The 15030-nt window shown below is 35.8% G+C and overlaps 2 protein-coding genes across 3 annotated transcripts in view; both read right to left on the bottom strand.

Annotated features, from left to right (window-relative positions):
- LOC148679789 (uncharacterized) overlaps positions 1-15030 on the bottom strand; it is a 415121-nt gene that overhangs the window by 226335 nt on the left and 173756 nt on the right. The gene's annotated exons all lie outside the window — the stretch shown is intronic.
- slc39a7 (solute carrier family 39 member 7) lies at positions 1033-10875 on the bottom strand. 2 transcript variants are annotated; one of them, XR_015945139.1, is made up of 8 exons: positions 10685-10875; positions 9232-9611; positions 7394-7562; positions 5129-5212; positions 4866-4994; positions 4496-4615; positions 2694-3424; positions 1033-1931 (listed from the first exon to the last, which is right to left on the bottom strand). XR_015945139.1 is itself a non-coding variant. In NM_130931.3 (8 exon segments), coding segments are annotated over 7 exon segments (1329 nt in total). In that variant the 5' UTR covers positions 9607-9611; positions 10685-10868; the 3' UTR covers positions 1035-1474.

Raw genomic sequence — 15030 nt, 5'->3', positions numbered from 1 at the left:
TATCATATCGCTCAGGAAGAAGGATTCTGTGTCCCAGAGATGCATGTGCTATAGTGCGAACTGTGTGCTAACCACAGAACAAAAGCAAAAGACGCAGTGAAGACGATGGCTGAATCTGCTGAGAGAGTTTCATTATCCACAGTGAAACGACTCCTGTACCAACATCGGCTGAAAAGTTACTATTACTACCATTACTAGCCATATTACAATTTGCAAAAGCACACAGGGAAAAAGGCTTTAATTTTTGGAGGCATGTTCTGTGGTTTGATGGAATTAAAATTGATCTGTTTGGCCATAATGACCAGTGTCACGTTTGGAGGACAAGGGGGAAAGCTTACAAGCCTAGGAACACCATCCCAACTGTAAAGTATGGAGGTGGCAGCATCATATTGTGGGGCTGTTTAGCTGCAGGAGGGACGGGTCCACTTCACAGAATACATGGCATCCTGAGGAAAGAACATTATGTAAAAAATATTGAATCTCGAGACATCAGCCAGTAAATTAAACTTGGCCACAAATGGGTCCTCCAAATGGACAATGACCCTAAGCATACTGCAAAATTTGTTAAAATGTGCTTTAAGGACAATAGAGTGAATGTTTTGGAGGGACCATCACGGAGCCCTGATCTTAATCCTATAGAAAATGTGTGGGCAGAGCTGAAAAAGCATGAGCAAGAAACAACAAATCTGACTCTGTTACACCAGTTCTGTCAGAAGAAATGGGCCAAAATCCAGCAAACTATTGTGAGAAGTTTGTGGAAGGATACTCAAAATGTTTGACCCAAGTTATACAGATTAAAGGAAAAGTTGAAAATACTAAGGAATTGTATGTAATCTTTTGACTGTTTAAAAATTAATATATTTTTTTTAAACAATCAAGAAAAATCTCTAAAAACGTTTAGTATGATTTAGCAGCAGACATTTAAAAAAAAAAAAAAAACGTAATGTGCCTTTTTTAATTGTGTATGTAAACTAATGGTTTCAACTGTAAATATGAATGTAAAGAAATCCCATTAAAAAACAAACGCACTGCTGTAGAAAGAATCACATACTTCTTTATTGCGTGAAGTGCAGTCAAATGATTTTTCAAATCAAAACATTACTGCAATTTCTTGATAAGCAAATAAATTGATTAGCAAAACATGTTTTAGTGACTGGAGACATAGTAACTTTGGAACGTAATGGTCCGCACATTCTGATTCTATCAGTCTCTTTAGTGTATACCTATGATTTGTATGCATGTATTAGATCTAAATTTTGGTCCCTGGTGAGGTTGTTTCATGTGATCCATTCATGCAGGTCTTTGCATAAATGAGTAGTTTTCTCATAAAAGCACTTTTTTTATTTCTTACGCAGGTTTTCCTCCTGTGGTCAATGCTAACATACATTTCAAAGTTTCTCTGCGCTTCCGGTGACCATACATTGGTCACTGCGCCTCATATTCCAAGTTCTTCTTTTAAACATGGCTTCCTCGCTCACTCATACTCTGCAATCAGCACCATCATTCCCACTCCAAACAGAAGAGCCAGGATCTCCAGGAGTGACTGCCAGAAACTAGAGTGTCCAGCCAGCAGCTCTGGGAGAACTGTGACAGTCGCAATGTAAACAAAGCCTCCGGCAGTAAAGGGGAGGATCCACGCTGTGGCCGCGTCACCCACTCCTTCAGCCAATAAGGAGCAGGCAGTTCCAGCTAATGCACCAACAGCAGTGAGAAGCTGAAGACACATAGCCTGATTAAAAGAGAAAGAAAAGAGAAATAAATGAAAAATAAAATAACGGTCATCAGGAAAGATTTTTGCAACCAATTCTACTTTAGCTTCAATCTTTGAAACGTGTAGATCAGGGTTTCTGCAGTTTTCATCAAGTCAAATTTAAGACTTTTTAAGACTATTATAAATTATTTATATATTTTAGGGACAAAATTATTAGCCCCTTTAAGCTATTTTTTCTTTCGATGTTCTACAGAACAAACCATCATTATACAATAACTTGCCTAATTACCCTAACCTGCCTAGTTAACCTAGTTAAGCCTTTAAATATTACACAAAAGATCAAGTAAAATATTATTTACTGTCATCATGGAAAAGATTAAATAAATCAGTCATTAGAAATGAAATATTAAAACTATTATGCCTAGAAATGTGTTGAAAAAAATGTTCTTCGTTAAACAGAAATTGGGGAAAAAATTAAACGGAGGGGCGAATAATAATTCTAGGGGGCTAATACTTCAGAATTATTAGCCCCCCCCCCCTGAATCATTATTAGTGCAAATTCAATATCTAATTGACTACTTACAAAGTTTTTGAATGGCTTATCTCCCCAGGATTGAGTGAGTGAGCTGCTGGTACATTACAGCCCCTCATGTCCACTGTGCCCAATTAATTCTGGACAACTGATTATTGCTAGAATATCAAAATCAACTATAGGCAGCAGATCCTTCTTATATCTGGCACCTAATCTCTGGAATAGCCTTCTAAGCACAGTTCGGCAGGTTCAAATCCAGACTACATCTCTTTGCAGTAGCATACATAAACCATAAACGCATAACTTTGAAATCCAAATCCTCTAAATGATTGTTGGAAATCAGTTAAACCGGAGCATGGAACACTTCCCAAAAAGACATCGTAATTCAAATGGCATCAATTTGCCCATGTTAGTCTGTTTCTCCTCTTTAATCCAGCACATATCCTGAGCAGATTGCATATCATTGATAAGTCAAGAGCATAAGATTGATTCCCTAAAAGACTCAAGTTTCTGCCCTGTGACCTACTCAGACTTGCACCTTTTCCATGATGGAAGATCATCTTTTTCAAACCTCCGACATGCAGACGTTTGGCCAGAAATCTGAGCCTGGTTTCAGTCAAGGTTTTGTTTTCATCACTTTCTTTTAATGGTAAAGTGTAGTTCCTTGCCACAGTCATATTTGGCTTGCTAGGTTGGGATCAGTGGAGCTGCGCACCAGTGGACCGGCCTTCAGCAGTGACGTTTAAGTTCCACTGATCTAAACATTTAAACTAAACTGAACTGAAGCAGTTTCAATTTAACTACAACTACATCAGGATTCTACATTCCAGCCAGCCTAAATTGCTGAAATTTTCCACAATCTCCAAAAATATTATGGCTTTCACTATCTATGTTAAGCTGCTTTGACAATCTACAAAGTAAAAAGAGCTACAAAAATAAAGAAGAATTTAATTGAATGTGCGAGTCCTTAAATTTGCTCCGTACCTTCCTCTTGGTGCAGCCTGATTGGACAAGAATTGCAAAGTCTCCAATTTCATGTGGTACTTCATGTAAGAGGATGGTGATGGTGGTAACAGCACCAACAGCTGGACCAACCAGGAAAGATGCTCCAATTGCAAGACCATCCGTGAAATTGTGAGTGAAATCAGCAGCCAGGTTCAGATAACCAGACACTTTAATATCTGTAAATACAAACAGAAGTCACCAATGACCATTTCAACTGAGCAGTATGGTTTGGTAGAGTACGTTTCCACTGTCAAAGGTACCAAAAAAAGCATACTGTACTGTGCCATACCACCCTTTCCAAAACGTATCTAGTTCGAATAATACCAAAGGGGTGCTTTTGGTTTACAGAAAATAGTCACCAGAGTGTGCAACAAGCCAGGAGAACAACACAGGAAGCGCCATTTTGAAAAACACAACTGAGATACATCAGTAATACATATAAGCCATGGTCGACCATATAAACCTTGTTGTCTTTATGGGACAAACTGCCAAATGTCAAAAAAGCGATAACAGAATCTGCTATATTATTGTTTACCCAAGCATCTAAAAATGTGTGGTCTAAAAGCATGAGTGGTTCTGCGCTCTCTCTCTCTTTCCATATTTGCATCTGCTTTACATGCATCTATATATTTGAAATAATGAACTTGAACTCATGATTTTAACTTACATGTGATTAGGTTCAAGTGCTTCTCACATCTGTTTTGAAAGAAGCAAAATTGAGAGTAAAGCGCAAAAGAACTAATGAATCTATTAGCAACCTAAGCGATTTTTAATTTTTAACATCATCACCTTTAAGACTATTATGCACTCGGAATGACAGAAATTTTTTTAATTGTTTAATACTGTAAGTTTATTAAAAAATTATCTATTCATGTGAAACATTCTAAACATTCATGTGTTTTTTTATTTATTTAGATTTTTAAAAATACAATTATAAACGTTTAGTAATTTGCATTAGCGTAAAACATGAAATCCTGCTCATAGAAGGATTAATTAACATTAATACACAAGTATATATGTATATGAAGCATCTTTTTTCTTAGTGCTCATCACTACTATTCTTTAAGCGAAAATGGCATCTACTGAAACTCTGTTGTACACCACACCTACCAAAAGGGTACCATTGGAAGTGGAAGGATAGACTTGATGAAGGTGACACATACTGTACTGCATACTGAACCATACCACTCAATGGAAACAAGACACAAAACAAAAATACTGACACTCAAATACTTTGGTTTTCGTACCAGAACTTGTCTCTACTGTTTTCTTTGTAGGTTTCTGTTGAGAGACAACTTTGTCTTTCTCTCCCTTCTTTTGTCCTTTCTTGTCATCTTCTTCATCACTATCCTTTGACTTTGGAGCAGCTGAAAACATGACAAGAAAATATATTTCTTCGTTCATTTTAGAGACTTCATAACAACAAAAAAAGTTTTTATTTTATCAAGGAACTTTTTTAGTCTCTGCCAGTTTAAAAACACTGAAGATGGCAAAAATTAAAAAAAAAAAAGATTATAAAGATTATAACAATTTTAGAAAGAAGTTGCATTAGGAACAATTTCAATTCCTTAAAGCTCCTAAAAAGTAAATACAATACAATTAATCTGAAGCACTTACGGGGAGAGTGGGAATGCGAGTGTGAATGTCCTCCCTTCAAAAGACGAACAAATTTCTCAACCACTAGAAATGCAACAATGCCACCTAGCACCCACAGACCAACTGACATCATGTGACCATGGGCAGCTCCTGTGACAGAATTAAAAAAAAAAAATGTACAATGAACAAAAAAGTAAAGACTATCTACCAATAAATTCTATTCCTCATCGCATTTGGCCTCATTATAACAACTGTAGAAAAAATCAGATAGACCAATGACCTACCATGAGAGTGACCATGTGACTCCTCACCATGCGACTGGCCATGGGACTCCTCGCTGTGTGGCTGACTGTGATGAGAATGAGGTTCTGTGTTGAGAAAAAGAAAATAAAATATGGCTGGTTAGCATGGACCAATTATATGCGCACACACAGGATACACTCTTGTCAGCCTATTCATTATAGATTTTTTTTAACATTAAATGCATAATAATCAAGTGTAAAAAAGAACAGCTGAACTTAGGAAAAAGTCATATCTGTGGTTGCCGTGAGGGTTGCTTTGTTTCTCTGCAGTTGGCTTATTAATGACACAGCATTGTTAAATCACTCGTTTTAATAAAAAAAACAGTATTATTTATCATTAAACATTGTAAGATAATGGTCGCATGATTTTTAAAATGAGTATGCGTTGCCTATTTATGGCTATTGATCTTATCTACCCGCGACCCTCCCATAGTTAAACATCAATTCGGTGTGTTGAAGGTGCCTGTATAAATTAAGTTAGTTGTGTTTTCTCCAGATGATGCCGCCTTTGTTAGGCAAAGTTTGCGGACTGCTTCATTAATGTTTTCAGGCTCTCTTTTTGCATTAGGGTTGAACCCAAAATATTGCCAAACAGGCGCTTTTGCATTGTGATTTGACACTAAATCATCCGCCATTCTCTTTCTGTAAATTCGACTCCGCCCGTTCTCCTCATGTGATAAATGAAATATGACGCATTGTAGCTATGTTCAGATTATAATTATAGTGCATGCTCTTGTCTTATGTAAATTATTTAGAATAATATTTTCCATCTGATTCAAATAAATATTTAATAAAAAAATAAATGTGGGGACTGTGTCACAGAGGAAAAGTGATGTCACTGGTGTTGTGTATAAAAACCGGTAACACCGTCAACACCATCTATCATGGCTAGCCTAGTTTCAAGTGTGGTCCTGAAAAAAAATCTCAAGTTTCATCAGCTCTCTAGCCCTTCCCCTTAGCCCTATACCGTCACGCTAAATCCTGGTTTATAATCGACACGTCGGCTAGTTGACATGGTGAATGTGATGTCATCGCTGTGTTTGCAGAGGTTTACTTTGGGTGCGTGCAACATGATTTCAGCTGGCGGAGCACACAAAATGTTTTAAGACTCAAGCGAACAGTTTGCGTAGCATCATATTTTATTTTATTGGAGTTGAATATGAATCACTTTAAAGAGATTATGTCTGAAACAGGTACGCCTGTACACACATCTTTATGATCCAACAATGGGTGATCATAGGGATAACCAGATGGCCAATAACTCTTGGCTATAAATTGCAACAGCCGTGGAAAAGAAGAAGTTTTTGTAAAAGTTTGGAAAAATCTGAGGGATAAGTTTGTTAAAACCAAAAAAAGAGACCATGGCAAAAGTTAAGACCCATGTGGTTTTAATATTACAGAATGTTTTTCCACCATTCATGGGTTTAACTCTGATGTATATATTATAATTTTGAATTTAACACTATTTAATAGTTACAAACTAAAATGAAGGAGTTTTTTGAGAACTGAAAATAAATATTTGATTTACAATATACCTTTATTGATGCCCTGTTTTTAGGCTTTATTGATGATAATGGTCAGGAATGTTAGACCATTATTTCCTTTTTAACTTATAAGTAGAGGACAAACTAGCCAGACAGTAATGTGTGAATTGTTGAGTGGGCTAAATAAAAACATCAGTATTTTTTAGTAAGTGTACTTATTATTGCTTTTATTCTTACCACAATAAAAAATATAACTGTACCCATGTTCTGTTGTCATTAATATTCACTTTAATAGGTAGAACTCTGAGATATATTAACTAAAGCAAGTGATGCATCAAAGTTTGACTTAACAAATCGTTAAATTGTTAAAAAAAAATCTTTATAATCATTCAAATAAATAAGTAAATGAATAAAAAAATTATTATAACTGAACGATATTGATGATATGAAGCAGTTTCGGAAACTTCCTACTCTGTTTATTCGGCTAACCTTACAGAACATCACAAGAGCGATTGCATAATAAAAAGAATAAAAGTCTCGTCCATTTCGTGAGGTGACCACGCAGTCAGCGGAGGTCTGCAACACGGCACCAGGTGAAAGTATAAATGAGCCTTAAAAAGAATTGAGACACCCTTACCCATTCACATGAACGCACAAAACGAGGGGTACGGGTAAGGAAAAGGGCTAAGGGGTAGAATTGGGATTGGGCCAGGTTATGTGAGACAATATGTTACTATGGATTGACCTCTGTCCAGTCACTTACCCAGTGCATGAGGAATGAGATGAAGGAATGCATCTCCAAGCAAACCACCAGATGCAAAACTCAAGAGCACTTTAAGCAGGTTCTGGTGCTGGTCAGTGTTTGACTGTACTGGAATGAGGAAGAGTATCAGAAATGGTGCAGCACTAATGAGCAGGGTGGCTCCAATGGCCTATAAAAACAAAGAAAGAAAAAAAAAAAGCATAGTTTCTTAAAGCCATGGTTGAGATCTAGTCATCCACGGTGTTTTTTTTAGACCAATTAAACATGGCACTCATAATTTTCAACAGCATCTTATTTCAATAAAATGACTTTTGGAACATGTTTTGGTCAATGTTATAGCAATCTAAACTTTGACTGACATTTTAATCAGCAGATTATTTTCTTCAATTTAAAATCATCCAACACTTTATATTATGGCTGGGAAATTTGGCCTAAAATCTAAATTTTTATTCGAATAATTATTTTATTTTTTATTTTATGTTTTTGCCCTCATAGTTCACTGACAAGTTTTATTTTATTTGTATTATTTATAGCACTTCAATGCTAAACAACTAAAATTAAAATGCACATACCCTAAAATGCGGTTCTCTGTGCCACCCACCTTCATTACCGCTACCAAACCAACCACCCACAAAGCTTGCGTTAAACGTCGTTATGACATGCAAGTACTTTTTTTTTTTTGAGAGGTGAACGGGTATGTGAAGGCTGCTCTGGACTGTACACGTGCCCTTGACAGAAAAATAATAATTATAACATAAAAAATTATAAATCATGATATAAAAAGTAGAATTAAGCCTTAACAGCGTAGGGTCACGTGACTCCACACAGGGTAGGAAAAGAAAATTAAAAAAAATTGACCTAGAAAAATGTGATCAATTATAGGTTCTGAATGACTATTTCGATTAATCACCCAGCCCTAGTTTATAATCTTGCATGAGCCATATAAAATACCTTCCAAAAGATCACACAATTAAATTTAAAATTACCCAGGCATATAAGAATTTGTTAAGAAAAAAAAAAAAAAAAACATTAAAATGTAAATAATTTGTAAACCTGTTTTTTTCTTTGCTCCAAGTATCTGCCCTGGACTATTCTGTTGTGGTTAATCAGTTTATACCACTATACCATGTTGTATGATTATTGAGTTATTAATAAAAGATAACACGTTGTTTAACTGTTTAATTATGAACCAATTAAAGAATAATTTGTTAACTTACAATACTAGCAAACACATTGTTTTTAAGTAAACAAGTCACCGGTTTTAAATAAAAATAAATAAAATCATCTTGCTAATAATTTTTTAAAAATAAATAAATCGACTAATACTATGAATTGAGTATTTGTATTGTTTCCATGTTTATGTGGAACAATATGTGTATTAAAAATGTGTTAAGATTGATTAGACTTATAATTATAATACACAAACAAAATAAAAAGATATTTCATAAAAGACGAGTCTTTGCATATGAGCTAATAAAAAGTACTTTTAACAGTATACATTAATGTAAAACACAATTAATAAACTATGAATTATTTATAAAATGATGGTAGGTCAGAAGTACCTTATTACTCTACAATTAATATAAATTGTTATTATAATGTTTTGGCCGGAATAAGATATATTTTTTGCAATATGTGTGTATACAAATACAACCTGTCCATATACCCTATTAAAAGTAATATTGGTGTAAAGACAATGATTCATAAACTATGAATTAATTTTGAATAGGTACTAAATATAAAAAAAAACACTTTACTATTGACATACAGTATCAAATGTTTCACAATAACCCAAGTGGGAATCTATTAATCTGCACTTATTCATCAGCATGTTTCACCTGCATCCAGAGCTCCACCATGTTCCGTTTGCCTGCTTCCACAACTTTCTTCGATTTCTCAGCTCCATGATTGTGTGCGTGTCCATGCTTGTGTGCATGTCCATGATCATGAATGTGTCCATGACTGTGTGCATGCCCGTGATCGTGTGCATGATCATGTGTGTGCCCGTGATCGTGATGCTCCTCTTCAGCATGAGGCAGATTAGCTTCAGCACTCCATTTGCTTGCCCCGTGATGCATCTTCGCTCCACCGTGTGAGTGACCATGGCATCCACCATCACCATGTCCATGATGATGGTGGGAGTGAGCGAGTGTCTGCTGGGACATTAAAATGCCAACAGCAATCAGCAATAGCGATTTGCTAAAGATCCTCATTGTTCCTAAACAGAAAAAAAAAAACAATGTTTTTTAACTCACACAAGCCACACCGAATATTCAGTTGCATTACAATTAATTCACTTTTTATTGCAAGTAGTTATTTGTTCTGGGTAGTTACTTGACAGTCTTTAGGTTACAACTGACAGGTATGAAAGAGTGCAAGTAAACTATTTTTACGTGCCAGACCTGGAAATCATTCCTTTTAATGTTGAAGTATGATTAAGCATTTCTTAGCCTTGACCAGTTCTACATGTCTCCATGTTGGAGCAGTTTTGGATAATTTTTGAAACGATCTAGAGGTAAATGTGATGTATATGGTCAAGAGCATCATACACACAAAACTAACTTCAATTGAATAACTATGATAAAAATTACAAGTTAAATGTAAACTGCATGAACGCTAGTGTAAGATAAAAATACAGCAGCTGACATACTGCAGAAAACTCTACACCACAACTCGTACATTGAGCTAGTAAAATTGCAGACAGTATCCTGAAATCACACGAGTCACTTCCTACAGTTAACGTTAGCTCCGCTTTGAAACAGAATGCTAACAGTAGGAAGGGATCCCACAAGGGAAGGGATTTTAATTAATGCAAGAAGCCTATACTTTCGGTTAAGCGTTTAAAAGCGGTTCCCATTTAGATAAATGTTTTAAAATAGCAGATCACAACGAAGATAGTCATGACGTATTAAGGATCTTGTCAAATTGATTTAACTTATATTCTGATATTCTCAGCTTTTCCAAAACAATGTAAATTTAGAGTATCGACGAATTTTATTAAATTTGCAGAGCCTAACTTAAACCACTAGATATACAGTAATCAAGTTAAAAGATAATGTTAAAGATAACAAAAGCATCTGTTGATGATGCATCGACTCCATTCAAACGTTAAAGATGAACTGTGATCCAGACCTCATCACGGTGAATCTGTGCTCTCGCAAAGAATTAACAGTAATCTGCAGCCTTAACAAATAACTGTTAGAACTACCTGAAGTGAACAGACCAGCGACAGTAAGGTTACAGTAAACAAACGATCAGTCTCACAAAGCTCAATGCTCATCGTGCAAATACCTGCTAGTGATGCCGAAAAAGCCAAAGCACGCGCCAGTACCGTGCACTGAATAAGTTAGCAATCTGCTAACCGCATCCACGTCTAGCAACGGTATAAGCTGCGAAAACTAATATAAATTAGCTTATTCTGGTAAAGAGTGAAAGCAGTTAAGATGCTGCTCACACTCAAACCGACGTGGCATTCAGTCAACACATTTGATTCCCGCGATACTTTGGAGGTGTGTTCGAAAAGATACAAAACGATGAAATAACGCGAGATTCCAGTCACGTCAAGCCGGATGCGAAAAGTGTACCTCACACATAATCTGAACCATTTAAAAAAAAACTATTTATTATCCGTATTATTTTACACGTATCACTCATTGTTGTAGGCTGCATGAGTAGACGGGTAAGTCTAATGTAATAATCGGAATATGCTGATACTAACAGCAATTCATCCACCAGAGACAAATGTTTGCATGCACTTTTCCTCTTTAATCATAGTATTCCTGCAGAGGGCGCAAGGGGACTTGCACGACACTAGCTTAACATTTAGAGAAATTTTCAATGAAAAATTTTTCACAATTACTTATTCATTACTTACTGTCATGTAATTACTGTCTTGATTGTACTTGCTTTCGTTCTGTATTTTATCTGAGAGTTATTAAAACATGAGTTGTAATTAAAAAAGTCATGAAACAATGACCTTAAATCTTGTCATTATGACTCTATACCCCACAACTGGAACTTTTTTGTAATTGCCTTTTTGTTTAGTTTAATTTAAATGGTCTCTTAGCTTTCTCATAATTGTGCCACTTTATGTCACATTGGCCTCAATTGTGTGAAGTCACATTCAGCACAAGACAATGCATTTGACATAAGATGTATAACTGTTCATTCATTTATTTTCCTTTAACTAAGTCCCTTATTTATCAGGGGTTGCCACAGCGGAATGAACCACCAACTATTCTAGCTAATGTTTAACGCAGCGGATGCCCTTTAAGCCGCAACCCAGTACTGGGAAACTGAAGGACCCCTTTTAGTCCTGTTCTGTTCCCTTCTCTGCTCTCTATGTTTTTATGTCTTTCCTTCTACTATCATATCTTTTAAAAATATTAAATTATGTGATAAACATTTAAACAAAGAAAGAATTTATAATAATAGTGGTTTTTGAAATACATTTTTATAATTCGCAATAAGAGATAACTGCATGACAGTAAACAGAAGTCCACATATTCTGACTACTCTTTTCTGAAAACCTAGTCTCATTTGTGTCTATATTTATTAATGCAAAAATGTAGGATCTGGGATGCAAGTAAGAAAGAGCAGAACAAAGCTGAAAACCTTTTGACTTGCTCAGTTTATATACATATGGGATCAGAATTAAATCTTTCTCGTCCTAATTCATTTTACTCTTGTCTAGTTTTGTTTCATATTTACAGAATACCTTTTACCCTAATTATTTCCTTATTTACGCTAAAAGAATGGAAGTGAAATGTGACAACATGCCCCACTGGTAGGGGCATGCTGTAGCATGTCATTTGACAGATTAAAATGTTAACTGATTAAAAAAATAATAATTAAAACGCCCCAAAGTGGCTCAATGATATTTAAAGCCGGTGACTGGGAGGGACATGGAAGCTCTTAAACTTCACTTTCATGTTCATCAAACCACTCTGTCACCAGTCTGAGAGTGGTCTGGATGCAGACTTGGTGCACTTACAAGGTGAGCTGCATACAGTGTTATTAATGCTCATACTTAACCCCACCCCTCACAGTGACTCCACTAGCTCCATTAAGTGCATTGTGTTTAATATTGCATTTCGGAAATATGTAGTCTCAGTATGCAAATCCAAGTCTGCATCCTGATAGTTATTAACCAGTCTTGCTGTGTGTATTGGTGCATTACCATCCTGATACATTGCGCTGCCTTTAGCATACCATGCTTAATCATTGAGTGCACATGGTCCTCCAGAATGGTTCAGTTGTCCTTGGTAGTGATGTGCCCATCTAGCATTGTAGTATTGGGCCCAGGGCAATGCCATGATATTGCAGCCCAAATCATCACTGATCCATCCCGTTAGGGAACTCTGTCACTTCGATCTTGTTTATTTTTGTTTTAGTGGCAGATTCCAGACACTAGTCGTTTCTTGTCATAAATGATGTGCTGTTAAGTTTATATTTTCTGTCTTTTTCCATGTCTTTGTTTTTGTAATGAGCGTGGTCTCGGTTGTGCTCTGGCCATGTACGCTCTTGTGTCTCATCAGAGAACAATGTATGTTTCACATTGTCCACAGCCCAAGATTTCTGCTGCTGGCATCTTTGGCATGAGAAACCAAAGGTTTAGCTAAAGCAGCCCACCCATTAATATTTACCCTGTTAAGCTCCCAATTAACAGTTTTGGTGAAAAGAGGACAGTTGAGGTGCAGATTAAATTCTGAAGTGAGTTGGGCAGCTATGGTTTTATGTATTTTGCATACAATTTGGGTCCCATGCGGACATCTTTTTAACACAGCTTCCTTTTGTGTCCACCTGCTGGATGCGGTTCATCCTTCTTGGTGGTTTGCTGACAATACCCTGGATGCCATGACTCTTGATGCGCCAGGCGTGCATCAACAATTGGTTCTCTTTTGATCTCTGATATGTCACCCATAATGTTGTGTGCATTCCAAAAATTTTAAGCAAAATAGTGCTATTACTTCGCTTAAACCTTTGCACTCTGCTCTTACTGGTGAAATTTGCATTCAATGAAGATTGGCCTCCAGGCGGGTCAAATTTAGCCATGAAACCTCCAACATCGCATTGGCCAGTGTTTTAGTTTCATTGTCCAATCACTGTACACACACACACACACACACACACACACATATATATATATATATATTTAATTATATATATTAAATAATATATTATATATATTAATTATAAGGTTCTATCTGAATGATTTTGAGATATTGAGCTTCAAAGTTTTTGCAGTCCATTTAGCAAACAGTGTGTGTGTAACAGTTCTCTTTCATACATTAACATGACAGAAACCCTAAGGGCTCTCTAAATTTAAATTATCAAAGTTCTCTTACATTTGCAATTTGGAGTAAAAAACCATGGTAAATGCAGATAGAAGCTTCTTATTCTGAAAAGTCATTTTCCGCTTGGAATTATAAGGTTCTATCTGCCAGAAATTTATCAAAGCATTGCTTTTCAAAAACATACAATACAAAAATAAGTCCAAATACATGCGGTACAGGTGAATTGGTATGCTAAAATTGGCCATAGTGTATGTGTGTAATTGAGTGTGTATGGGTGTTTCCCAGAGATGGGTTGCAGCTGGAAGGTCATCCGCTGCGTGAAACATACCTGTATGCTGGATAAGTTGGTGGTTCATTCTGCTGTGGTGACCCCAGATTAATAAAGGGACTAAGCCGAAAAGAACATGAATAAATGAATGAAACGGCAAGAAACGGCAAGAAATACTTCTAAATCATCACATTGACACACATCTCAATTCTGTGTGGTGCGGTATTATTTAGCTGACTCTGATTTTGTGTGAATTTGTCTTTCTGGTGTTTCCCGCTGACAATGGAGCAGTCCGGCGAAAATGACAAAGAAAGCTGATCCTGATTGGTCCTCGTGTGTGCATTAAAAATGCTGATTGGCTCACAGAAAGAACCTTATAGAGCCAAACTAGAGTTTGACTTTGTAGATAAAAACTTTTTTGTTTTTTAAATAAAAAAAATCTTAAAATGTAAACAACTTATAAACAAACATCACATGATGTAAATAAGTTGTCATTTAATAGGAATATGCAAATAACTACATTTTTATAAAAATGTCAGATAGAACCTTGTAATTCTCAAGTGACAATATATATATATATATATATATATATATATATATATATATATATATAACCACAGTGCCTGTGAAATGTAGTAGTCAGTCAATCCTTTTAAATATCTTTATATCTAAATCTAAAAAAGGGGGGAATTACATTATTTCAAATAAACCAAATACTGAGATTTGAATACTGAAATTTACTTCAGGAAGAAATGTACTTTTTAAATAATTAAATTCACTGAAAACTTCAAAAGGTTTTGTCTTGGTAGCATGTATGAAATATTTAAATGGGTGTGTTACAACTAAGCCTGCATTAGTTATTAGGATGCTACCGTTTCAGTAAGGTCCATATAAAAGCCATAATAATAAATGTTATTCCTATAAAAGAGTGACTTCTAACATCAAGAGTTTGATCAGAATGCTGCAAACTCATTTTAGATATATGAGGGTGATCTCAGCAGAATTGTGAACAGAGGCAGTGAGTTCGAGCATGTATTCCTCCCATAGTCAACTGCTACTCTACGCTTTAGCAA

The sequence above is a fragment of the Danio rerio genome, chromosome 19, assembly GCF_052040795.2.
Source record: "Danio rerio strain M-AB ecotype USA chromosome 19, GRCz13ab, whole genome shotgun sequence".
Taxonomy (NCBI): Eukaryota; Metazoa; Chordata; class Actinopteri; order Cypriniformes; family Danionidae; genus Danio; species Danio rerio.
This window is presented reverse-complemented; position numbering and strand designations above follow the sequence as displayed.